Here is a 27039-nt window from a genome sequence, read left to right on the forward strand (position 1 = left end):
TTTTTTTTTTTAATTTCATTTTTATATTAGTCTTTAGTTCTTCATTGGTGTGGAGAAAATCTGTAATGTGAGATCTGAAGAACAAGGAAAAATAATCCTTTTGAGATTAGATGATCATAAAATAATTTGTGGTTTGGATGCTGTAGAGGCCCATAGCACCATCTTGCATATAGGATTGCACCTATCTATCTTTTAGGATTTAAAAGAGTAATAAATTTAGTTACAATGTCTTGGTAAACCTGAATATTTACACTGTTCTTAATAAAAAAATCAGGCAAATAATTCTCTTCCTCAAGAGGGAAAACCGAACATCAATTTTTTCATGTAGTTGAAACATGTGGATTTATAAAAGTTTAACTTCAATTACTCTATGCATTAATGTAGTCATTTTGATGTAATCATGCTTTATCAATGAAATAAAATTCTCTAATAGTACTTTTAATAAAAGAATGACCCACTTACAGCAATTAATTCATTAAATTTATCTGGTTCTTAACTTCTAAAACAACAGTGACTTGTAAGCCACCAATTTTAAGCATCATATTGTTCTTAAAACAGTTGTTTTAGGAATCGTTAGCCAAGAAGACAGTTTACTCAGTGATTTTCCAGAAGGCTGCAGCAGTTAATTTTTAATGTTATCAATGCCTTCAACTGTTAGCATGAAGGACAATCAGACTATTATTATTATTGTTATTTCCGATCCAATATTTACAAAAGCAATCCAGCAAAGATTTTACAATTAATTTATTTTTAATATGAGTTAGGAAATTATTTTAAAACAATTCTTGCATATGAATATGGGTACATTCTCACACAATATTATAAAATAAATACTTAGTGAAAAATTTATTTTATATCTCTACACAACAAACAATTACACAAGTACGGCAATGTCATAATAATTTTCCAGTATTCCCCTGCTGCTAAGAGGTACATAAACAAATTCTTGGCTGCATAACTTTTGAACTATCTGCTATTAATGGGTTATAATTACTTTAATTAAAACTCAATTGAGTAAATATTAAAATAAATGGAAAGTATAGGAAAAAGGAAGCGCACATTTTTTTTTTTCTGTCTTTACTACATCACTTCAGCAATTAGGCTTATTAAGCTGCCATCAGATAAGAAAAGATATTCCTTGGTCAGTCTGCAGGCAATCCCCTACCGCATACCATAAATGCACAGACTAATCAGGTCTCAGCATCCTCAACGTGGTTAACCTTGCTAGTCACACCTATATCCAAGATGCAATAATGGTGAAGAAGGAAACAAGAATAAGGAAAAGGGTAGGTAGTGTAAAATGATGATCTATCAAACACAATTGGTATTTTATTGTCTTGACTAGGGCCATTACTCATCTTGGCAATAAAATACAAATATAGAAAGGAAAGAATAAAACAGACTATGAAACAAATCGTAGAGTCCAGATAAACAAGGTTTAATATGGTATTATAAGTATTACAATCACGAAACACAAAAGTGACAATTACATAAAATTTTAATACATAACATGAACTTGAATAAGTATGGATACAATACATATGTTACAAGACAAGCTAAATCTAGGCAACAGAGGTGAGTTTGGTAAAAAATAAAGGAAAAAAAGTTGAAAAAATATGTTATGTTTCTTTTTTAGGGTAAACAACCAGGCAGAGGCAGGCATTACAACCGGAAAACATGAGTAACAGAGCGCCTCACTGCTTCAAAGTGTGAAAAACAAATACAATTTTTTTTTTTTTTTTTAGAAAAACTAAGAGGCTTGGCTGACAAATTTTGCACATATATGCATAGCATGGGAATGAAAAGAGATGTTGGAATGAAATGAATAAAAGTACAATATCTTAGATAAAAAAATGCAATATTTATTTTTTAATATAATCCTCGTTTACACTGATAACTTTTCCCAACGTGTGCCAAGTTTTTGCATTCCATAACTGAAAAATTCTAGCAGTCTTTCTCTGATCCAAGTGGCCACAGCTTTCTTCACATCGTCGGTGGTGTATTAGTTGCTCAATAATATGGTGTATTAGTTGCTCAATAATATGGCCTACTCGCTCTTTAGATGCCTAACTGAATAGCGATGCATTGCTGGGTGATTCACCAGTCACTTTGAAGTAAATCGTCCAACTCCTTTCGATGTTTCTCGTTAGTCACAGAAACTGGTCATCTGTTGTGAGGTGTGTCCTCCACTGTCGCTTTACCAGCTTCACATTCGTGAAATTTCAATGCCCACCTATTCACAGTACACCTGTCAACAGCTTCACTACTGTAAACCGCTTTTAAATGATAAATATTCATAGGATTCACATTTTCTACTGTTAAAAATTCTATCACTGTGCGCTGTTTTAACCACATTGACATATTGACTGTATTCTACTCCATTTTAACTGCTACTGAAAACAAACCAGTAGATGGATTTCAACGCATTATCACAGATATGTTAGGGGGGGATTTTAGCTATGATGTGCTGCCACGCCCAACTCAATAGTATCTTTTTTCTCTGTGTAGCACACTAACGTGCAAAACTTACAGCCGGCCTCATACAATAAACATCAACAAAATAAATTTTCAAAACTAACGAAAACAGAAATAATACAATTCTTAAATATATAATCCATAAACAACAAATATTTTCATGTACTCTCAGAACACATTACCTACATATGGTTAAAACAACAAAACTTTTTGGGTGAAGTTTAAATCTATGATACAATGGCATGTAATCTACGAAAGCCAAACATTCAAGTAGAATACTATATACCATTAAGCAGCAATTATCCAACAGACTAATTTACTGCAGCATCATTGTTTGATATAAATGATAACTTCTTCTAGGTGACTGACTCAATGACAACTAAAGTAGTACACTAGATTTAATTTGATGCAGCTTATTTCAGATTATTTTCAGCCAATCATCTAGTCTATTACCATTTGTTTGTGGATCATACAGAAGAATGAAGTCTTTGGTATATCTAGTATCAATGACCATATAATTAAAGTGCACATAATAATAACTCCCTAAAACATAATAACAACTACCCTAAAAAATAGAACACAGACAAAAACACAATGTTTAAATTCAGTAAATGAAAAGACAGAAAATTACTCACTCAGACACAACAAATGCATGTTCACGTATAGTACGAACAACATCGATGAACTTAATACGAGTAGTTAAAGTATGCCCATGATAAACAATAGGCATACCATCAGGTCCATCCCAGCAATCTAATTCAATACATCTACAACCCATTCTTAAACAACGAACATATGCTTCAACACTAGATTCACTACTAAACTGATCCCCAGTAAGATAACTGGAACAAATAAGAATGTTATTTTATAAACAATAACAATAAAAACAATACCAAAACAGAAAATTGATATTACAATGTAATATATGTGAAACTAGCATAATATTTTTTACTTCCAAAATGTGAATTAACATTTATTTTACAAATATACAAAAGTAAATTTAAAAAACTAATAAACTACAAACATAAAACAAAAGAAATTTTGTCATTGGTGCATAGTTGTTAACACACAAAGCTTCATATTCACAGCAACCAATATAATTTTAAAACATATCTTATAAGGTTAGATACTACATTACAGTGATTTTATTCAATAAAGTTATAATAAAAATTGTACGTAATGATGGACTTTAGAGAAGAAATAATTGAAGATTTGCAAATATATAAAAATCTCATACATGAAGTGAGGGAAAAGTTACACAACCCTTATGGAGCCAGCCTTCGTAGCATCTCGGCCTTTCATCTGGAGGTCCCGGGTTCAAATCCTGATAAGGCATGGTATTCTTCACATGCTAGAAAAATTGTCATACATCTCATCCTCTGATGCAATACCTGAACGATGGTCCTGGAGGTTAATAAAAATAAACCCTTATGGAAAAAAGGCATATATAGTGCTGGTACATGCTATGCTTACTATCAGTGAGCACGATGCTAGCTGGTAGATGTTGGGGGAACTTGCAGTCTACCTATGCACCTTTCTTTCTTTTCTTTCTTTTTCCTGTTTAGCCTCCGGTAACTACCGTTTAGATAATACTTCAGAGGATGAATGAGGATGATATGTATGTGAGTGTGAATGAAGTGTAGTCTTGTACATTCTCAGTTCGACCATACCTGAGATGTGTGGTTAATTGAAACCCAACCACCAAAGAACACCGGTATCCACGATCTAGTATTCAAGTCCGTGTAAAAATAGTTGGCTTTACTAGGACTTGAACGCCCACCTATGCGCCTGCACACACGTTCCTCCCATTAAGCCATAAGCCAGCTGACCGCACAACTCTCCTACCACTCACAGGCGCCTATAAAAAGAGAGCTGAACAGCACAATGAAAGCATTCTGTGGCCAATCTCCACCAGGAAAAGAACAAGCACCTTGGCCTGCCCAACATGGGATCTTGCGGCAGATGCCAGCAACTCCACCACAGCAGCAGACTAGCATGAAGCCTGCTAGCACCAGGAGGCCTAGTAGTGAAAATGGTGCCACATGAGCACCACCTCAGCTACGCCAGAGGAAGACAACCAATGCCGACCTGACACTCCAGGTCAATGTGAGCCACCAATATAGCGAACATTGTAGTAGGAACCCAACTGCCGCTGAGGGAAAGCTTGGGGTCTGATTCTAACGAATGAGTTGTAACTCCCTGACTATCACTCATGGGCAGAGCTGACTTTGTCAGAGACCAGCTTCTGGACCCAACAGCCCTTCTCAGGGCTACCTCGACAAACACACAAATGACTCTTTTCAGGGCCGCCACTACAAAATTTCAATATCCCTTTTCAAGGTTACCACAGGTTCAAAAGTGTCACATGCCATCAAAGCCATTCGGTGGCAATGGAAACAAACTAATATATGAAAAAGTTTTATTAAATTTTAAGAAAGAAATACATATTAAATCATTTCACGGCTTACAGTAATTTTGTTAAAATAAATATCAGAAATGTCTTTCCTTTGCAGTTATACAGATATCAACAAGTTTCTTTATGTTACCAGCCACTTTTTTAATGGTTGCAGCACTGATATGGGATATTTTGACTTGAATGTTTCATGAGTAAATCATTTGTGCGAGGAATATTTCTGAACACTTTTTCTTTTAAATAACCCGAAAAAAAAAATCTGGAGGAGATAGATCTTTAGTTGTTGACAGTAGATCTTCTTCCCAAAGAATTCGCATAGCGACAACATCAAATTATTCGCTACGTGGGCTGCTGCAGCATCTTGCTGCAACCAGCAATTGTGTTCATTTTTTCTAGCAGTGCTATGAAGCCAGTTGTAATTTGTTAGTATAGTTCAGGTGTTACAGTTTCCATGTAAAATATAGAGCCCACTATTCTCTTCTGAAAAATTGTACATCAAACTCCAATCTTTTCACTGTAGTTTCATAGAAAATGTCAAGTGTTCTCTACACTGCATTATCAGTTCTCCTGGCTGTTTACAAAGCCACTTAAACAAATACTACCACTAAAAAAATGTATTAGCTATTAGCAATAATTGAGTCTTTTTCCATGACTGCATTTTCACAATTCCTATTATGACGTGAATACAAGAAGGATCTAATTTTAATTTCTTTGTAGCTTTGTAAATACTCCTGTACAACATTCCAATTTGCTTAAATAGCCTTTTTATTGACTTTAGAGTGATCATTCAAAGGAGACATCGACATATTCTAAAGATTTGTCATTTAAAACTGTTGGCTAGCCAAACTGTTTTCATTTATCTACATTATAGTTTTTTTGAAACGAACCAAACAGCCATAAAATTATTTACTTAGCAGGTACATTTGATCTAGGTAAAGCTACAGAAAAGTCCTGCCGATACTTTAAAATTGATTGAAATTTAAAATAACTCTCAAGAATAAATGCACATTCAGACTATGTAAAACGCCTCATACTCTTTTATGGTACACCTGCCACCAACAGACAAAATAAGAAGCAATTATTTGATTGTTGTGTATAGATTATTGGTCACAAGGTTACCTACACTTCCTCCATCAGAGCCAACCTTAAAGCAAATTTCCAAATTAAATGAATTAATGAAATCAGGATTGTGTACTTTTTCAATTGCCTTTTATAACATATTTAACTTCATACATGCAACTATCAAAGACTAGTGGAGAAAGTTTTTTAAAATGAAATATTATATATAATTATAACTGAGGTATTTATAAATGGGGACTTACTTCTTTAAAAAAAAAAAAAATGATATTTTAATGGTTATAAATACCACACAAGTTCTACAAGCCATAAAAAGTCTGTTTGGTCTCTGAAACCACCATAAGGAATTATTTCAGAGGAAGAATAAGGATGATATGTATGAATGTAAATGAAGTGTAGTCTTGTACAGTCTCAGGTTGACTGTACCTGAGACGTATGGTTAATTGAAACCCAACCACCAAAGAACACCAATATCCACAATCTAGTATTCAAATCATAGTGCCTTTACTATGATTTGAACCTTATAACTCTCGACTTTGAAATCAGCTGATTTGTGATACAAGTTCACCACTAGACCAAACCAGTGGTTAAACCACAAAGACTGCAATAAAAAATGCTGTTTTGATAAATAAAAATTATTTGTTTGCTTTTAATTAGGATTAAATTTCTAACAGCAATATTTACAAGAGCACATATTGTTTTTCGTTTTACAGTTAACCAACTCTGACTAACATATAAAATATATGGTAAATAAAAACCATTCAGGAACGAAAACATCAAACATTAATGATTCTCAATAATAATTAATAAAGAAGAAAAATTTTGTTTTTATTAAAATAATAGCTATAATGTAGGATGAAACAACAAATCAAAGTTATATTGTTTAACAAGAACATTCATTATATATTTAATCATAACTTTTTCATATGTGCATGTATTTTTTTTATAATTTTCATTGGAGTATTTTCCACAGACATTTGCTTCTTCAAAACAATTTTTTTTTTTAATGAAAAATGAATTAAAATTTAATCTTAAGTTGTTTCATATCAATTACTAAAATAAAATACGTTATTCATCTGATATTACTATATTTACCAACAGAATGGTAAATATTTGCCAATGTAATATTATAAAATATTATTCTGAGAGGACCTGATAGTCTGGAATGGGAATAAGAAAAAAAACACATAAAAGAGCACATCGGCATTATTTGAAGATTGTTTAATTTATAATTATAATAGAAACACATAGCACGAGCCTTACCATGGTCAACATTTCACTTAAAAAAATAATAATTCTAGCTTATCCGATAATACAAAAATAGCCGTGAGCAGAAAGTAAAACATTAAAGTCTTTAGAAAACTAAATTCTTGTAAAGAGTTTGACACGACAATATTGTCAACAAAAAAAAAAATGTTCACAGCACCGAGACTAACACACCCAACGCACACAGAGAGCAGACTGGTGACAGCTGGTAACGGCATTCGCACACAGGTCAGAATTTTAATAATAAACAGCCTTGGGTCATGTTGTTTATAACACCATTCACTGATTTGTTGACAAACCCTAGTTCGTTTAATGCGAAATCGGCAAAACTGTGGTTTCTCGAACAACATTGTGTCTGCGACCTTGACCAAAAACTGAATATATATACTATAATATTAATAATATATATTTATTAATATTATAATATAATATTACAAATTTGTTTGTAAATAAAAAAATCATTGTTTTGGTAGCATACTTAAATCATTTTTAAATATAAATTATATATTTCTGAATAACTTAAATAGACAGAATAAATCAAAATTTATTCCTTTAAAAATTCACTGTTATTTATTGGGAACATTCAATGTGATTATCAAATATTCTAATCTAATTAATCAATTTTTTCAAATTCACTGGCTTATTCAAAGTGATTTTTGGACAATGTAACATCAAACTTTCAGAACACGTTCTACTGGTGAAAACAATGATAAACATATGTTCAGTAAGCTTCTTTAGTGAGTATCAGCTAGGGAAAGATTTCACCCAGAATTTGTGCCTTCGGTAAAATTAAGCCAGATTGTAATTCTTAAGAACCAAATTAAACACCACTGGAGAACTACCTGTTGGTCACTTGAAATCATTAGTATATGAACAAAAGTGTAATTCAAGAGAAGCATTAGCTAGAATGCTCTGTGCGGTACAACTAATAAAAAACAACCATATTGAAATACATAAAACCACCAAAACATTGTTCGTTGAGCGGTGTGCTGTATCTACAGTGGCAGAGGACATTTTCAGCAGTTTATTTGTCTGTAAGTTAAGTTGGTTTTATCATTTGTGTTGGTAACTGTTATTTCTTAAAACCCTTAATTTTTCTGTTTGGTAATACTGAAAATTTTGTTTTGTTTAATAAACTTCAAAAGTCTTACATTCATATTGTTGCTGTAAATTTTAGCCATAATATTTTACTCAGAATCAAATTCTCTACAAGTTTTGTTAGAAACTTTCAAATATTTATTATCCACTTAACAAAGTTATTTTTTGCCAAACATAAAATAATCTGTTTTTCAACCCCAATCTTTTGTCTTTTACCCCATACTTCTTGAAAATTATTAAAAATACTATACCATTAAAAGTCTTAAGAATTACAGTCTGGCTTAATTTTACTGAAGGTGCAGAAATTAGACCAACACTTTTGCTAGCTGACACACTAATGAAGGATTTCTGAACCTATGTTTATATGAACTTTCTTCTTTAGTTTCACCCATAGAACATGTCCTGAAAGTTTGCTACATACTTTGTTAATCATTCTGTGTATTAGTTATGACTGAAATTATTTTCGCTTTAAATCACTTTAACCAAAACAAAAGAGATGCATATTTATAGTTACTCACGTATTATGAGAAGATGCAATCCAATAATGTGACAATGGACGACTCATATCTTGATAAATCCTATCATATCGAACATCCCATAATTCATTTTGTTTTGAGAAGAGAAAGTCCATAAACTATAATAGATTTATAATAATAAAATATAAATAATTATAATTATTATAAACTATAAGCATAATAATTTAAAAAATTCATCCAAAGATTATCAAAAAACATAAAAATGATTATTTTTCATTGTTATACAATGAAATTTGTATAACAAATTTATTAATTTTAAATTAATAATAAAATTTCTCTTCTGGGATTATTAAACTTAATATACACTAGCAGAAGTGCAGTACAAGGCAGGATGAATTACCTCACTGTACTTTGTAAATAAATTACAGCTTTGAAATTCTTATATACATTTGAATCTCCCTCATACTTTATGTTGTTATCTATTTGAAAAAATACTAAATCTGTAACTTATATTATTTAAAAACAAGCTTTATTTCCCTCACTTTATTCATTGGTATTACTTTATTTTTAGTAAAGAAAGTTTTAGATTTTAGTTATCAACCAAAAAAAAAAAACGCAATAAAAACTCACATACGTAATGGTAGATTTAAAAGCAGGATGTTGCAAATCAAGTATTAAACTTATTATGATTTTAATTATCTTTTTAAATAAATTAATCTTTTGGTTAGGAGGACAACACAAGTAATGGATATGATTATTAAAAGTGAAGACACAAACCCCAATTTACCTAATCTTAATTTTAAAATGCAATTTTAAAAAAAACAAATGATAAATTTAAAACAGATAATATAAAAATTACAATGTATACCTCATCAGCTGTAAAATATGGTTCTTGCACATTTCGTTGTGGATCTTGTAAATATTCCCTCATGTGACGTGATACTTCCTTTTCATCAACACGTTCACCTTGTTCTTGAGCAAGAAATCTGATTAGTTTCTGTACACTAACAGTTCCACTACGACCACTCTCACAATAATTTTCTAAGCATTCTCTGAATGTCTGCAATAATAATTAGCAATAAATTTAATATATGACATAATGCAAAGATTAATATAATAAAACCTCCCAAAGCTGAACTACTTGCATTGTAATTCTCTAATAACTGTGAAGACCAAGAATTAGAAAAAAAGTAATAAAATTCTTTTTTTTTTTTTAATATCTTTATTTCCTTCTGTGAATGTTAAATTTGTTCTAACTATTTTTTATGTTACATTCATTTTCTGCACACTTACAACTGTTTTGTTTTGAATTAAAGTTGACGTTTTGAAATTTGCATTTGTTTTCTATTGACTTTTATCAATTTCTCAGAACTATATTCTTTACAAATTTTGTTTGAAATTTTAATTAGTTTAACATTAATTTACAGCAACCTAAAAGAATTTTTTATTCCAATTTTTTGAGCTTTCTACAACTTTCTCAGAACTGAATTTTCATCAAGAGCTAAAATTAATATTAAGCCATCATATCAAGTTAAAATTAATATATTTAGTAAAAGTTTAAAAAATCATAGTTAAATTAGTAAAAGTTTAAAAAATCATAGTTAAAAATTTAAAGACACTCATGACTGTCCCAGTCCTACTAATATACTCAAACACATTATACTAGTAGGACCAGGACAGACATGACTTTTTAAATTTTTAACTATGATTTTTTAAACTTTTGACTTTAAATATATTAATTTTAACTCCTGATGATGGCTTCCAGATAGGCCAAAAGATCTAGAGTACATATCAATGTGCTGGTATAAGGTGGATTATATTAATTGTTAATTTATTCATTTCTCAGAAATACTCTAGTACATTTCTAAAACATGTTTTATTAAATTTTTCAGATCAAAAACATATAAAACCACCAAATTTGCCTCTTAATTTGGGTCCCAAAAATTTCAATACGGCAGATATATATTTACAGGAACTTTTTTTTGCTTTTATTAACCTCCAAAATCAGCTTTCAAATTATTTCTGTGCAAATCTGAATCACTCCGCAGAATGAACAACTAAGCAAAAAAAAATTAAATAATAAGCTACTCCAAACATAAAACAAAATCATCCAATCTGAAAAACGATGGGTGGTCCTTATTCATAACTAACAGGAATAAAACACCAATGTCATATACACATTTACTATACCAATACGATTGCCTCAATAAAAACATGCTGGCATGTTTTTATTTTTACTACATGTAATTCTTCATTTAGTTTTTCTTTTATTCACTTTAGAAGGGATTCAACAGCTACATTAAAGGAAGAATTTTTGTGGTAAATCTTTTGAGTAGACAGAGATACAAACAAACAAAAAATTTTGCACGTAAAATAAATTGCATTCAATAAGTTTATTGATAAAATAATGAGCGAGTACATATCGGTTGGATGAAATGTTTTGACTTTCTATAAACGTTCATTACAAAATAACACACATGAAAATTGACTGATAACGGTTATCTACAAATGATTAAGTACACATTTCAAAAAATAAAATATTCTCATACACAGTTTTAAAATAATTAATAACATGAAGCAGCTTAATCATTATTGATCTATCTCAATTCCCATACATTAAAATAAAGCATTCAAAAACACAAACAACACTTATCAGGAATTCATTTTTTAATTACATGTCACTGTACAATGTTCCAGGAAACTTGAAGATAAAAAAATTATGATTCTCTATAAAAATGAAATTTCTCAGATCAGTTATTTTGCAATACTGTAGTAACAGGAGTCAACTTTCTCATAATGACTTATAATGAAGGGAACTGGGGTAGAAAAATGTTTAATAAAATCTGATAAAACAGATAAATTTCCCTAATTATAAAAACATTTCTATTTAATTCTACTTTGTTATAAAAAAAATGACAAAGTCTGCAAAATGCTAATTTATTTACAGTGTATAAAAATTTTATGGAGTAGAGCATTGTACTGTACTGTCAAATTACAACAAAATTTAACTGAACGATGAAAAAAATCTGAAGAAATCATATTTTATGCATTAAATATCAATCCTGAGTAGCAGAATTTTGAACTTTTAAAAATAAGAAAAAGATAGCATTGAAAATGTGTAAAGTACTGAAGCGATTCAGAGAATTTAAATTGTCACTAAATGGTCTTTTTTATGAACTTTGATATCCTGTCGAGCATTTGAGACTGAATTTTTTTAGTGCTCATGTTTGATAGAAATAATCATTAAATTCCTTATTGTAATTCATTCATATTCAATTTCTATATTATTTTCATTCTGATCCTTATCAAACATATCTAATGACATGCACAGTACAAATAAACACTCATTTTATTTAGTAAAATAATAAGTAAATAGTAATCACAATTTGAGATAAAATACCATTCAACTGACCCCTAAATCAAACATCAATCTATGATAAAGTTCAGCAAAGTCATCAAATCCTAGTTCATTACGTCGCCGTGTATCAACTTCTTGAAACAGCTCTCTCAATTTATTTGTAGAAATTTTACAGTTAATCCTTGGTAAAAATCCTTTTAAATCTTTTAAAGTTACTCTAGAAAAAACCAACAAAGTGAGAGTAATGTTGCAGTAAATATAAATCTTAAATACATAAATTATTTTGCAGATGTATCTGGTTAAAGTAAAAATGAGAAATTATAGTAATTAAATTTTGTTGAACATTTTATTAGGAATACTACGTTTTTTATATGCAAATTAACTAATCACATACGCAGTAAATATTTAAGAAATATACTCTTATTTTAAGATAATAATTATCTTACTGATGTATTCTTATTTAATTTACAGAACATTAAATTTTAATATTTTTTTTATAAAGAACAAATGACAGAGGTACCTCTGAAAATACTTTCTATAAATATACAAAAATAATATATTAACATAAAAATATTTGCCTTAGTTATTTTACTGAGAAGAATTAATTAATTTAAATAAATAATACTACACCAATAAAAAAAACTCTGAAATCTCTACTAGTTTTTACTTTCCTGACAAAACAGCTACAACAGATATATTAAAGGGGAAAGTATGGTGGTGATCATGTCAAAAATTGGGGTATCAGTTTATTTACAATCTTTACTTTTTAGGGTCTGATGAGTTCATCTAGAAAGAAGCAAATGCTTGCAATTATGTATGTGCACATACATGTGTGTCACACTGCTTTTGGCTGTATGTCTCAGGAATAACCATTTGAAGAAAAAATATTAATTTATTAATATTTTCAAAGATTTATTCATAATCAATTTATTTAAATTTATAATTAATTATTTTTTTAAATTAATTCAGGAGGTAATATAATGAAAAAACTTTATTTTGGCAAATCTGTAATTTTACTTTTTGTTTTAAATCAATATCCCCACCTCTTAAAGTTGAATTATATGTATTTATTTTTTTTGCTATCTCTCCCATCAGTTTTGATATTAAAAAAATATGTTTAGATATTTTATATAAAGGGCTATCAAAAAATGTCTATAATTTTCCAAAATTATAAACCTGACCTTGTCAGAAAAGTTTTTTTTTTTAATTTGTATGTTCTTGTTTTCGCCTTTATTGGAGGTGTTAGATTCAGAGAAAACGTTACTTAAGTAGATTTATTAAGCTTAAACTACATATAAATAGTTTTAGAAAATTTTTAATTTATTCCTGACCTCTAAAAAATATAATATTGCTTTTTTTTGCTTTTTTTGACTTTTATTATAAAGTCAAAAAACTTTTTTTTCCTTTTTCTCTAAGGGCAAATAAAATTTAAGCAGGTTTGTCTCCAATAATATAGCCTGGACCCAAAATCAAAATAAATTTCTTTCATTACTATTCATAAAAGTTATACTTTATTTTTTCAATACTTTTAAATTATTCTTTTTTTTAAATTTTTTTAAGGATCACTTTTTTGTAAAAAAAAACCGCTTACTTAATTGTTGTAACAGATTGAAGTAGCCCCTTAAATCAAAAAACCTTTTATTTGGAAATCTTATTTTGGTAATCATTATAACAATAAAAAAAGATCATGATATGGGGTCCCCAAAATTTAAAAAATTATTTTTAATTTTTTATATTTAAATACTTATTATGAAAATAAAAATAAGAATTTTAAGATTGAATCCCAAAGACTTTCCGATAAAGCTGGAAAGGTTTTAAAATGTAAAAGCTGTGCAAGGTACTGTATGAATCTACCAGCATAGCCAGGAAAGTTGCACAATACTTTACCAGATTTTTTTTTTATATATAATTCTACAAAATAGTAATATTTATTTTAAGTTAATACAAAGTAAAATAATATTCTTATTTTCTTACATCTCTCTTGAATTTTCCATCGCATAAAACTCCTTACGGAGCCATCTTTCCATTTGTAGTGGATATGGAGCATTTATGGTATCAGGAACAAGATGACGAAGGCAACGAACCCATAATTCACATTCTTTTTCAGATAATGCTGTACAACATAAAAAAAATAATCTCAAAATTCTCTAATAAATATAAATCAATATTCTCCTTTCATTGCCAACATTCTAGGTTCAAATCTCAGTTGGCTTGGCATTTTTCATATACTACAAAAGTCATCTATCATCATAAAAGCAACTTATCTGTAACCAGACATCAGCCTGTTGCCAACATGCATTAACACAAATCAGAATCATCACTGGCTATAAAATCAACACTAAAAACAAAGAATAGTGTAAAATAAGCAACTGAACCGCATTCCACATTATAAAGAAATGCGTGTTAAGGGTCAGGAGGCAGATACAAAATGCAGACTCAAATATACAGTCAACAGTACCCAAATAAATAGAGTTTAAGGAAACAGTTACAAACCCTATACTTATGAACTTTATTCATCAACTTAGTTAAAATCTAATAATGCCTAATGGAAAGTCATAAGTAAATTATTATTGTTTAGTCTACAATTATTTTTGTAATTTTGATAATTAAATTAAACAATGAAAAATTAATTTGTTTGAAAAACACACACATCTGCATTACATTAAGAGTTCATCATATCAAATGAAAATGAATAATTTCTTATAACTTAACAACTAATTTTAAAAACATGTCCTTTTAATATAACTAGCCTTAGTCAATTGTTATGCACAAATGTTTGAATCAAGACAATCATATCAAATAAACACGAATAATTTTTTACAACTTACAGCTATTTTAAAAACATGTTCTTTTCAATACAGAGATCAAAGTATTGCTTACATTCAACTTCAAACAATTTGATATTAATTTTCTTGATAATTTAATTTTAATAGTTGAACATAATTATAATTTTTAGAATTTATAATTCTAATGAATGATAATTTAATTTGATGTTCTACACAATTTGATAAAAGGAATCTTATGTATATAATCTTATACCCAAAAATTAGTAATAGTTTTACATTTTTTTAAGACACATGCCTCCTATGTTTCACAATAAAATCTGAATTATAGAATACTTCATGCATTACATTATGTAAAAGATTTATTGAAATATTGTTTGCACCTGCAATTGAAAGAGACTTTAGTTTGAATTCCAGTCCGTAAAAGATAATAAAGCATCGAAAATTTTCTAACTTTTTTGCTTCTTCAGGCCATCTATCAAAATCTTTTGAGTTTTTTCCAATTCTTATTTCTTTTACTTCTCTCATTTCAACTGAAAAAAATAACACAATAGTGTAAAATAATTCTTTCTAATTTGTGAAAAGAGAAGTTACCAGATTTTAACATAATTAACATAACTAACCTTAGCAGACTGTAATGCACACACATTTGAATCAAGAGTTCATCATATCTGATAAACACTCTGAACATCTGGTTACAGAAACTCAAAGCAAAATATATTTAAGGCAGCAAGACTCTTAAAAGATTGACTGCAGTCAATTTCTTTAAACATACAAAAAAATTTGATTGTGAAATCTCATCTGAAAAATACTAATTTTTATAATTTATTACAGATTAAAAGTTAAAAAAATTTTATTTAAATTATAGAAAAAAATCTTATTCACAGCTATTAGTATAGTCACATTTCTTTAAGTTAAAAGTTTTTAAAATAATTTAATTATAATATTTTATTGGTTATCAGTATCATCAAAAACAATAAATGAACGGCCTAATAAGTAGCGAACTGAGAGAAACTTCTCAGTATTTAAACCATGATGTTAATAGCACACAATGTTTTCTTTCCCGAGTAATACTTCAGTCAATTTAAAATTTTTCAGTCTTATATCCTAAAGATGTGAAAATTGCAAAAACGAATATTAATTTTTATTAATTAAGCAAACCAAATTAAAAATTTAATGAAAGTAATTTTAATTAAAATAGATTTCAATAAAATAATCACTGCATTTATTTTATACCGATATAACAATTTAATATTTTGAATAGCGTTGAAGAATGAAAAGTAAGCACAACTCGATTGAAATAAGTCACTATTAAAGGTGAAACGTACTCAGCACTTTAATTTTTTAAAAAACTGATAAATGCACAGCCAAAAGATTAGTAAATATTTATTTTAAGTATATACAGAAAATATCAATATAGTCGCTATTTAGATGGAGTACAAATAACTTGACTGATCGCTTAAGTAAACATCATGACTACCAGCTGTTAAGACATGTGTTCAGTGAAGCTACAGGACTGATGTACACTGGTTATAGTTTACAGGTATTTCTCCTGCATCTCCTCTTTAAGTCACCTTTATTAGCACAGAGCTGGAGTGTGGTACATAGAAGTGTAGTCTGTTACTTAAAAATGTAAGAGAAGGCCAATTTGGATAGAAAATTAGCCTCGGTCATGAACATCCTAATTAGACTGTTGCCATCTAGAATTAAAAATGTTATAAGATCGAGATCAGGATTAAATGAGCTTTCATTAAGGATAAGAAATTTATAGCTAATGGATTTCGTGACTACCGTTGTTTCTGTAACTACTCCTGCACGTAAATGATACAAACTGGATTGTAACCGAGTCCACTTTAACAGTAAGTATGTATGTAATAAACAAACTGCAGCTGAGCGACATCACCTCATCAAGAAATTCAATTTCACTATCTAAATCTAACACATCAGAACAATATTACATGAAAAAGGTAATTTCAAAGACTGAGGGGAAACTAATACATTTGACAACAATACTAATAAGAGTGTATTGGATGAAAATCATGCGTCCAGTAAAATAAATAACAATTTTCATCATATGAGGGGCAAAACAAAAATGTTCGAGTAAATACAACCAGATAACAAGATGCATAACCCTGATGAATGATTTTTATGATAAAATCAGTCACAAAGTACCCAAATGCTTCTTCAAGTTGCAAAGCCATGTAATGATTTTAAGCAATGCCCCTTTCTTAATCGATTGATAAAATTTTATTCTCGTTAAAATGCAGATCAGAAAATATTTTTCCTGTTCAAATACCCATTTAGATTATATATTTTTTTTATTTTTAAATAAGAGTAAGCTGAATATTTCACAAAGAAAGCTATTAAATATTTTAATCGCATACCAGCTCCTTCAAAGTTTTTAGGTGTAGCTGTACGAGCCCACACAATTTGTCTCGTTTCACGTTTTATCATCAATGTTTTCTTCTCTGGGCGTTTACGAGGATAAAATCTAGAAACAACAGTTCCTCGCTCCAACTGGCTAATGATCTGCTCCATTTCTGGAATTATATTCATCATAGCTGCCATCTGAGAAAATAAACATTTATATTAATAACTAAACAACGTTATATCTTTCCTATTTCTTTATACTAGCTATACCTGAAATAAACAAGTATTAAATATGCTTAGAAAATAAAATATCAATGAAAAAAAATAAATTAAAAGATCAGCTATACTAACTATTTTCACATGCCGCTTTCTAAAATTATCATTAACAATTAAGATGCAGGTGAAATAGAAAAATAACAAAATATATATATTATGAAAGAAAACAGACAATAAATTTTAATACAGATTTCATGTACTTACTTCCCTTTTTCAAAGATTTTGATATCCATCAAAATCGTGATAAAAATTGAACAAAGTGATTGTTTTAAAAATGAAATGAAAATTTTTTTGTAAGTTTATTGGCTGCATAAAAAATCTTAATTGCATGTAATAATATCAATCAATAACCAATGTTGTTGATATTATTGCACTGCAATTCCAACTGAAGTTATTACTGGTGGTAATTTTTTTGTTTTAAATCTGAATGTCTAGAACGTCTGTAAATTTTCTTAAAATCATTGTTTATTCAGTAAAACCCTTTATCGTGGTGCTTTTGTTTACGACATCCCCTTTGAACGATATATATTTTTTGACAACTTTCCATTACCAAGCGAAAACTATTAAGTTACAATGCATAAACTATTGCTGTCAATGCGTTTTTGACAAGCCATAGATCATAAAAAAATGCATTCTCTCTAATACAACAATGAATCTAATTTTTCGATCTACAAAACCTTACGTGGGCTTAATTTTTTTCGAAAAAACAAAAAAGGAATTTTTACTCGTGTAAATATTTGTTGTATAATAATCTGTTACAGAATGCATTAATAGTTACAACATAAAATAATTATAAGTTATTGTGACAAAAGAAAGCTGTCACTAAAACGCATGTCTGTTATGAGTATTTTTTGTTATGTTAGTAACAATCTCTTTAAAGAAATGTCAACTAATTGTCTAACATAATCCACTGGTTTTTATTTATTTTTTTAAATTTAAGAATCTTTCCAATTCCTAGAACTTATCTACAAGCATTACAAGACACCAATATTAACAACTAAATGGACTAACACTTACTTTTACGTTTACATTTATTGTAATAAAAAAAATTATTGTAACTTAAATTCTTCAGTGAAATTCTAAAATTTAACCACTTATTGCACGACTTAATTAAATACTATAATTTAACGCTTATTTACAGTATATACTCCAAACTAATCGATTCATTTAACTATCAATTCAGTATATAGTATATTAAATTGATTTTATCTGTACATTTTTTTTTTTTTATTTCCAATTTACTCTGGATCTAATTAAATTAATTAAATTTCCATCAACATTAATTATAATTATCAACATCTATTTAATAACATTATTAAATAAAACCATATTATCTGTGGTGACTTTTTTCTATGCAGGTAGGTAAAGGTACAACGTAAAAGGAATTACTGAACCTTTGTTTGTTTTTATGACTGATATTTTTTTATTTTGTTTCGGTTATGTTGTTTCAACAACCAAAACAACTGTTGTTGCATTTTGTGCAATAGTAATTTAATGTAAGGACCAATGTATCCGATTGCACATCTAAAAGTATTCCATAGCATTTACCATTCCTCCATTTGATTGGGACACAGGTATATTGAGAAGTCACCATATCGTACTCTAGAAACTAGTATATGGTTGAATGATTTGAGACAAGTCATTTTTTAATTTTCTGAATATTTTGGAGCTTGTTCTTGTTTTTTACTAACACTTAACAAAATTAAAACAGTACAAAACAGTCAAATCCAGAAAACACTTACTAAACAAACACAATGCGTTAGAAATTGCAAAAAAAAACTACTCTGAGCGGTTTTAAGGTACGTTGTAGCTTCATGAACACAAAAGGAGTAAGCAGTAGAAGAGTTTGAAATAATCAACCGCCTTGCTAAACAAATCATAAATACAATGTAATAATATAGATACTTTAGATGTACTTATATAACAAACAATCAAATTTCTACATGCTTGAATAAATACTACACAAATACACAAATAAAACCCTAACAAATGTGTAGAGACAAATTTAAAATCAATTGCACTTTTTCACTTGCATCTCAAATATGTATCTTCTGATTCAAGTGAACTCCAACAATAACTTTAGCTTTAAGTGCTTTGCAACAACATTATTAATAAACTTTGGCAAACCAAATTTAGCAGACTATTTTGATGTGAAGTAAAAGCTGTCTTTTTAAATTAGGTAGATTTCAGCTTTATATATCTTTTTGATCTTCAGAAAAAAAAGTTGCTTTAAATCAACAAATCTAGATGTATTTGCTTTTAAATGGTAATTGTATTAACTACTACTTTTAAAGTAATAAAGAACATGGAACTGTTTATTCGATGAAGCTAGCGATCTAATGAAACATTATCAACTTTGGAAACTTTAAATTAAAAATTTTAAAATTATTCATCTGTTATCAAGTCGATTAGGAATGAAAAGAATAGTCATTTTTACATTCACAGAAGGATAAATATATTAAAAAAATTTTCCATCAAAATTTTTATATTAACTCTCCGGTAGGGCCTACCAAACAATTTATGGGCTTCTCAAATTATGGGGAATGGATAAGAGCTTCCTTAACTGGTTTGGGAGTAAATCCTACAATTCTGACTATAAATTATTCTCAGTAGAATAATATCAGCTTATTCCTTTGTACAAAATAAGAGATAAACATGATCAACCGATTTGTTTTGCGGATTCAATAGTGATTTCTCACTCTTCATCACAATATCTTCTGTATTTTTGTTCTGACAATTACAAATAACAAATTTTTTATAATCTAAAATGAATCTTTTTTTGAAACAGGTATTAATCAAATAAATGGTTTTATTACAGAGTTCTGTCATGATGGAAAATGATAATTTATCTTACTAATGTGAGAAAGAAATCTACATTTAGACTGCAGAATTTACTTACAATTAAATTAATATTCAATGAATTTTGTTCAGTTTTATTCCCTATTTTTTTTCTTTTAATAATTAATTGTGATAATTATCTAAACAGTCAGGAGATACAATTCATTAACTGAATGACTATGAAATAAATCTGCTTGTGATTTAATATGTAATAAAAAAAATTAAATATCTTTATCGTTTTGTAGCAGTATAAATAATTTACTTTGGTTACTAGCTATAGATTTAATAACTACATGATTTTCAAATCTAATCTTTATGTTAATAAATAATTGAACAAATTGCACCCTATCAGGAGAATGTAGTGATTTTCTTAAAAATTAATATTTCTATCATTTACTGTTTTTATTTGTAATTATATTAAATTATTTTTGCAAAAATCGTTTGATTTTTTTAATAGAATACTACTTCTTTCAAAAACATCCGAACACCTTTGTTCATAAAAAAATTATTTAAGATATATTTAAAAAGTTAGAGTATACTGATTTATGTTTACTATCTCTGATACCGAAATAAAATAAACTATTCCTTGGCTATTAAAATCTCTCTTTTGTTTCTGTTTAGCCTCCAGAACCACTGTAACATATTATTTCAGAGGATGATATGTATGATTGTAAATGGACTGTAGTCTTGTACAGTCTGAGGTCAACCATTCCTGAGATGTGTGGTTAATTGAAACCTGACCACCAAAAAACACCGGTATCCATGATCTAGTATTCAAATCCATGTAAAAGTAACTGGCTTTACTAGAATTTGAACCTTGGAACTCTCGTCTTCGAAATCAGCTGATTTGCGATGACGAATTTACCATTATACTAACCCAGTGGCTACTAAGACCTATTAACTATGGAGCTACAGCTTTGCTTTTTTCCTCAAATGCATTTTTAAACATAATTTACACAACCTGAATAATTAAAATTAATTATAATATTTCCCTATCAAATCGCCAAGTTCAATTTTACTTGCTTATTAATCATATTTTCATTACTGCTTTCTTGCATATTTTTCCAAGTATAAGAAATTTAATTTGAATTGAAAAATAATTTTTTAATTAATAGAAAACATAATAATTAGGCTAAGGATGGACTGCTGGACCTGTAACTAGACTCTTGCTACCTATGACATCCTGTTGCAATAAATTATCTCCTTCTCTTAGCACCAAAGCACTATTCCAGACACCCCAGATAGAACTTTACACTGCGATACATTACACTTTTTAAAATTTGATGAAAAATACCAATATTAAAAGTACCCATAAAATAAAATTATATTCATAATATTTTTTTTAATTTACAATAAACAAATTAATTTAAGGCACAATATACCTATTAAAATTCCTAAGTAGCTTTCATAAAAATTTTATACAAACTTTAAATACAATTAATAATACATGTCACTGTTTAGATGTTATAAAAACAAAAAAGACTGGGTATCTACTGAAAACAATTTTTTTTCCAGTGACAACGAATAGTAAAATATATGCCTGTATCACCAAAAAATGACATTATTACATCATACTTACCAGAGTTCTTTAACTATGTATACAATAATGTTGAGTTAAATGAAGAATTTAATTTATTAAAATGCATAGAAACTGAGAAATCATTATAATGTAACGAACATAAATAAATTTGTTAATAAATATAAATTTAAACTTAGAAATAACATGAATAAATGCAAATTTTAAATAGTAAAAAATAGCTCATATTCCTTTAAATTATAATACAAACATATATATTTTATAAAAAAAAAAATTGTTTTAATTTTTTTTTTTAAACCATAAAAAATCTGATGTGGACAGTACATGACGTCCTTGTACGCCAATTAAATTGCATATACACATTTTTTTAAAATAAAAAGTACATAAAGTTTTATTTCATTAATAACTTCTGATATTTTTTTCATTTTTTTAATGTTATTATTGAATTATTATTTATCATATTTCTTTTTTACACTCAGAGGTTAATAAATCAATAGGTACTTACGTATTAACGCCACCGCAGCTACAGCTTTATTTAAAAACAAAGTAGTCAATCGAATTTCGGTGGAAAATGGGCTGATATAGAGTTATGTTATTTATTAATTTTAATAAATTGTTAATTATATTTATTTATTTTATAAATATAGTTTAACCAAACTTAACCTACGCTCACTTCGCTCGCTAACCTTGACTAATTAACAGGAGTATTTTGATTATTTAAATAATAAATAATTGCAATAATTACTGAATTTATTAAATAAATACTCAAAAAATTACGGTGTTAATTAGTCAAGGTTAGCGAGCGAAGCGAGCGTACGTTAAGTTTGGTTAAATTATATTTATAAAATAAATAAATATAATTAACAATTTATTAAAATTAATAAAGACACTGTTCATTTTCCACCGAAATCCAATTGACTACTTTGTTTTTAAATAAAGCTGTAGCTGCGGTGGCGTTAATACGTAAGTACCAATCAATATTTTAAATTTTAAAAAAAGTAAAAAAAAAAAAAAAGTTAAAAAAGGAGATGAAACCTGATTCAAATCAATGTGCCTTCTCTTTGTAAAATCCAAATATTTAATTAATTAAAATTTTATTTGGCTATAACTCTGGAACCAATAAAAATAAGTACGATATATTGTTGAAAAGCCTCAATGAGGCTTATTACTGCAGTTAAGAAAAAATTCAAAATGCAAATTTTTGGATTTTGCCTTTTTTTGAATACTTTTGGTCCCAGTCAATTGCAATCAAAAGAAGAGGTGCACAACTAGATGTTACAATAGTCCTAAATCCAAAATTTTGACATCCTACGACTAATCGTTTTTGAGTTATGCAAGATACATATGTATGTAGACATCACACCAAAACTAGTTAAAATGTATTCAGGGTTAGGCAAAATGAATTCAGGGTTAGTCAAAATGAGTATTTCCATTGAAATCTGAAAACCAAAATTTTTTGCGATCACAATACTTCCTTTACTTTGTACAAGAAAGTAGAAAACCTAATTATTGTATAAATAATAAAAAAGGTTTTTACCCAAAACTAGTTAAAATGTATTCAGGGTTAGGCAAAATGAATTCAGGGTTAGTCAAAATGAGTATTTCCATTGAAATCTGAAAACCAAAATTTTTTGCGATCACAATACTTCCTTTACTTTGTACAAGAAAGTAGAAAACCTAATTATTGTATAAATAATAAAAAAGGTTTTTACACAATAGAATGCAAGGATAAAAACTTTAAAATAATGTTATATAATATTACAACAAATTTTAAAAAAGGCTTCAAGAACATTTAAAAGTATATAAATAAATAAAGAAAAAATATAATTATACTCTGCCCAGTGGAGAAAATAAACTTTTCTACATCCGCAGAAAATATATCAAATGTTAAAAATGTATTTAAATTTAAATTCCGCACACTTGAAAAAATACAAATAATAAAAAAGCAATGAAAATTGGGACATTAGATAAAACATTCGATTTAATTGAATTAGGGATTTAAATGATTAAAAAATTATTAATTTATACTTAAAAACAACCAATTATGTGACCACAATATTAATTTCATTATCAACCAAAAACAAAATGTTCATTTTAGTTTAATGACTGAAATGCAAACATATATTTATATAATTTAGATTTTAATTACTTTCATTAAATAAAGACAGAGATAGTAGAGATACTTAATGTGCATAACAAATTAACAAACAATAATGTACGATAAAAATATAAATCATGGATAAAAAAATGTACGGGTTTTCTGAAATTTATACTACGCTGAGCTTACATATAATACATATGCACATAATACATATAATTTGCTGAGCTTACATATACTTAAAAAAGTATATAACTAATTAAGCTAGAGAAGTAAGACTGCATAAAAAGTTAACATTAAACTTTAAAAATATAATAAATTAATTGTTCTTTAAGTTCTTACAAAATTGGAGTCTCCAAACTTATCTTCATATTTCACCTTAATAAGTACAATTAATAGGTTAAGTAAAAACTGAACACACAATTAATAGAAAATGACAGATAGATTAATAATATATTTAATTTAAATTATTATTTCCCTAATCCATTCACTGTATAATTTGTATTTTAAAATATATTCAAACACAGTAATTTGCTTTGAAATCATGCAGCCACTTAAAAGGTTTATAAATTAAATGTAAATGTTGGTTTTAAGATGGAAAGGGCCAAACACAGAGAACAGGAACAAATCAGGGTAAACGTGGAAACAGCCAGTGCATGTAATGATAAGAAGATTGATTTTGATAGTCATTTTAAATTGTTTAAGGTAACCTGACCCACTTCTCTGGAGATAAAGGAATGTTACATATAAAAGATTATCTAGTCAAGGCAAAAAAAAAATTAATCAGTAATGTACTGCTTAGATGCTGGATAACGTGGTTCTTGTGAGGAATTGAAGGCATGCCCACAGAATAATAAACTCACTCTTAAGGGCCTCAGTACCTCACTCCCTTCCTCACAGTGATGTTCTGTAAAGTTGTGGTTATCTATCTGGGCAGTTCCAAAACTAGTATTTTGTGGTTGGGTGGTGGCAGTGCAAAGTAAATTCATCTGGAATTTTTCAAAGTAAATTTATCTGGAGATTTTTCTAGTAACTGGTAGTTGAACTAAAAGCCTATCAGGCATTCAGGTGCAAATTGTGTAAAGCAGGGCTCCTTAATACAACCTAGACATTATATCACATTATAATTTAAAAAATGTCTCAACAAAACTGTGACACGAAGGAATTTAACAATAAAAAAAACCAGTCACCATTATAATAGGAATACTTTCACTATATCCTCACAAAAACTGGTAGAATGTACTCTTCAACAGTTATTTTACTGGCGCTACTTGAAAATTGTTTTAAAGTTATTTTTCATGTTAATATCTGTGAAAGATAAACAGCCATTAGAATGTTAATCTAGGCTATTGTAGCCTTACATGGATTGTAGTCAACACCAATAAGAATCTTTTTTACAGCGGTTGTTTAAAGAAATTCAAAACCTGTGCATGGTTACTAGTGCTTACTGAAATTAATCATGTTATATAACAGAAGTAAAAATTATGCTGTATGATAAATTAAATAAACACTGCTTAACACCTCCATCATCCTGAATGAATATTACATTTCTTTCTATAACTTTTGTGGTGGCAATTGACTCAAGGCAACAATCCTGAATTCAATTAAGTTTCAGGTTAAACTACTTGCTTTCAAAAGAGAACATTCACTTTTTTAATTGTAAATTTATAAATGCAATTTTTCTTTCTCTAAATAATTAATTCAATAAAATAATCGAAACCTCCCATACAAGCGAAAATTTCAGTTTTTATTTTTTTAATTCATCACTGTAGATTTAAAACTAAATTCATCTTATTATATTAAAAATAATAACGAATTTATCTCTGACTATAACTGGCAGGATAACAGCTTTACTATGTTCCAGCAGAATATAACAAGAAATTAGATTTATAACACTTTAAAGAACAAATATCAGAATGCTTACCACATAAGTCAGCAAAGTATTGAAAACAACGGAATGAAAGAAAAGCAGAACTTTCTGTTAAATTATAGAGAATACTAACGAAACAGTTAGATTAAAATAGAATTAATGTGTGGAATTACACGGAGAATTCTATTTTCATTCAATAATTTACATGAAATCATCTCAACCGTTAAAAAAAATTATTTTAACTCGTTCAACTTATACACAAATTTAAATACGTAAATTTATGAGTTGTCTTGAATTTTTTAACAGTAAGACAATTTATTAATTAAACATCGATAAATGCTACTAAATTAGTTCACAAATTGAAGTTATTTACAGAAATAAAATAGGTAAATTTAACCACCTTATAGGTTAGGGAGAATAACTCCAAACAACTTTTTTCTTCTATTAAAAAATCACAACAAAGCATAAAGGCAATGAACTAAAATTCAACTAAATCACATGATAATATGCGACACTGAAATCAGTGTATAAATATAACAAACATCTTTAAATTGAAGGTAAAATAAAAACCAGCCAATTAAAACCAGCTGTTTCCTGTCAGCAAGATTGGCCAATAACGAATTGAAATAAATTTATAAAGGTTCAAATGGAAGAAAATACTACGTATGTTCGTTTGGTAAAGGGCATACACCAAAAGGACAAATCCATTGTAAATAAAACAGTTTATCAATACAACTCTGATTTCAACATAAACGCAAGTGAAAATACATTGTACTTAGGGTCACTGATAACAAGTACAATCTATTTTCCTTCCATGGCCTGAAGCGCTATCTGTTATTAGAAGGTGATAGTAAACAACTATTTCTTTGAACGTCATTGAATAGTTATGTTACTTTTTTGCCTCAGGAACCAGCGTCTTACTTCAGAGGATGAATGAGAATGATTTGTAAGAATATAAATGAAGTGTAGTCTTGTACAGTCTCAGGTCGACCATTCTCGAGATGTGTGGTTAATTGAAACCCAACCACCAAAGAACACCGGTATCCACGATCTAGTATTCAAATCTGTAGAAAAGTAACTGCCTTTACTAGGATTTGAACCTTA

At 28.4% G+C, this 27039-nt stretch overlaps 1 protein-coding gene across 3 annotated transcripts in view; it reads right to left on the bottom strand.

The window, feature by feature from the left end:
* sl (small wing phospholipase C gamma 1) overlaps positions 1-26695 on the bottom strand; it is a 70692-nt gene extending 43997 nt beyond the window's left edge. Inside the window, exons 1-8 of one of the 3 annotated variants that reach the window (XM_075373236.1) lie at positions 26336-26695; positions 17331-17514; positions 15330-15479; positions 14138-14276; positions 12218-12380; positions 9674-9865; positions 8848-8963; positions 3111-3317 (exon numbers count right to left, since the gene is read on the bottom strand). In XM_075373236.1, the coding sequence (XP_075229351.1) occupies positions 3111-3317; positions 8848-8963; positions 9674-9865; positions 12218-12380; positions 14138-14276; positions 15330-15479; positions 17331-17514; positions 26336-26401 (1217 nt within the window). In that variant the 5' untranslated portion in view covers positions 26402-26695. Of the gene's footprint in view, positions 1-3110; positions 3318-8847; positions 8964-9673; positions 9866-12217; positions 12381-14137; positions 14277-15329; positions 15480-17330; positions 17515-24407; positions 24438-25989; positions 26191-26335 lie in introns of those variants that run through there. The other 2 variants (XM_075373237.1, XM_075373238.1) reach the window with 2 other exon arrangements.
* Positions 26696-27039: the final 344 nt, after the last annotated feature.

This window comes from Lycorma delicatula, chromosome 8, assembly GCF_047948215.1.
Source record: "Lycorma delicatula isolate Av1 chromosome 8, ASM4794821v1, whole genome shotgun sequence".
NCBI classification, from domain to species: Eukaryota; Metazoa; Arthropoda; class Insecta; order Hemiptera; family Fulgoridae; genus Lycorma; species Lycorma delicatula.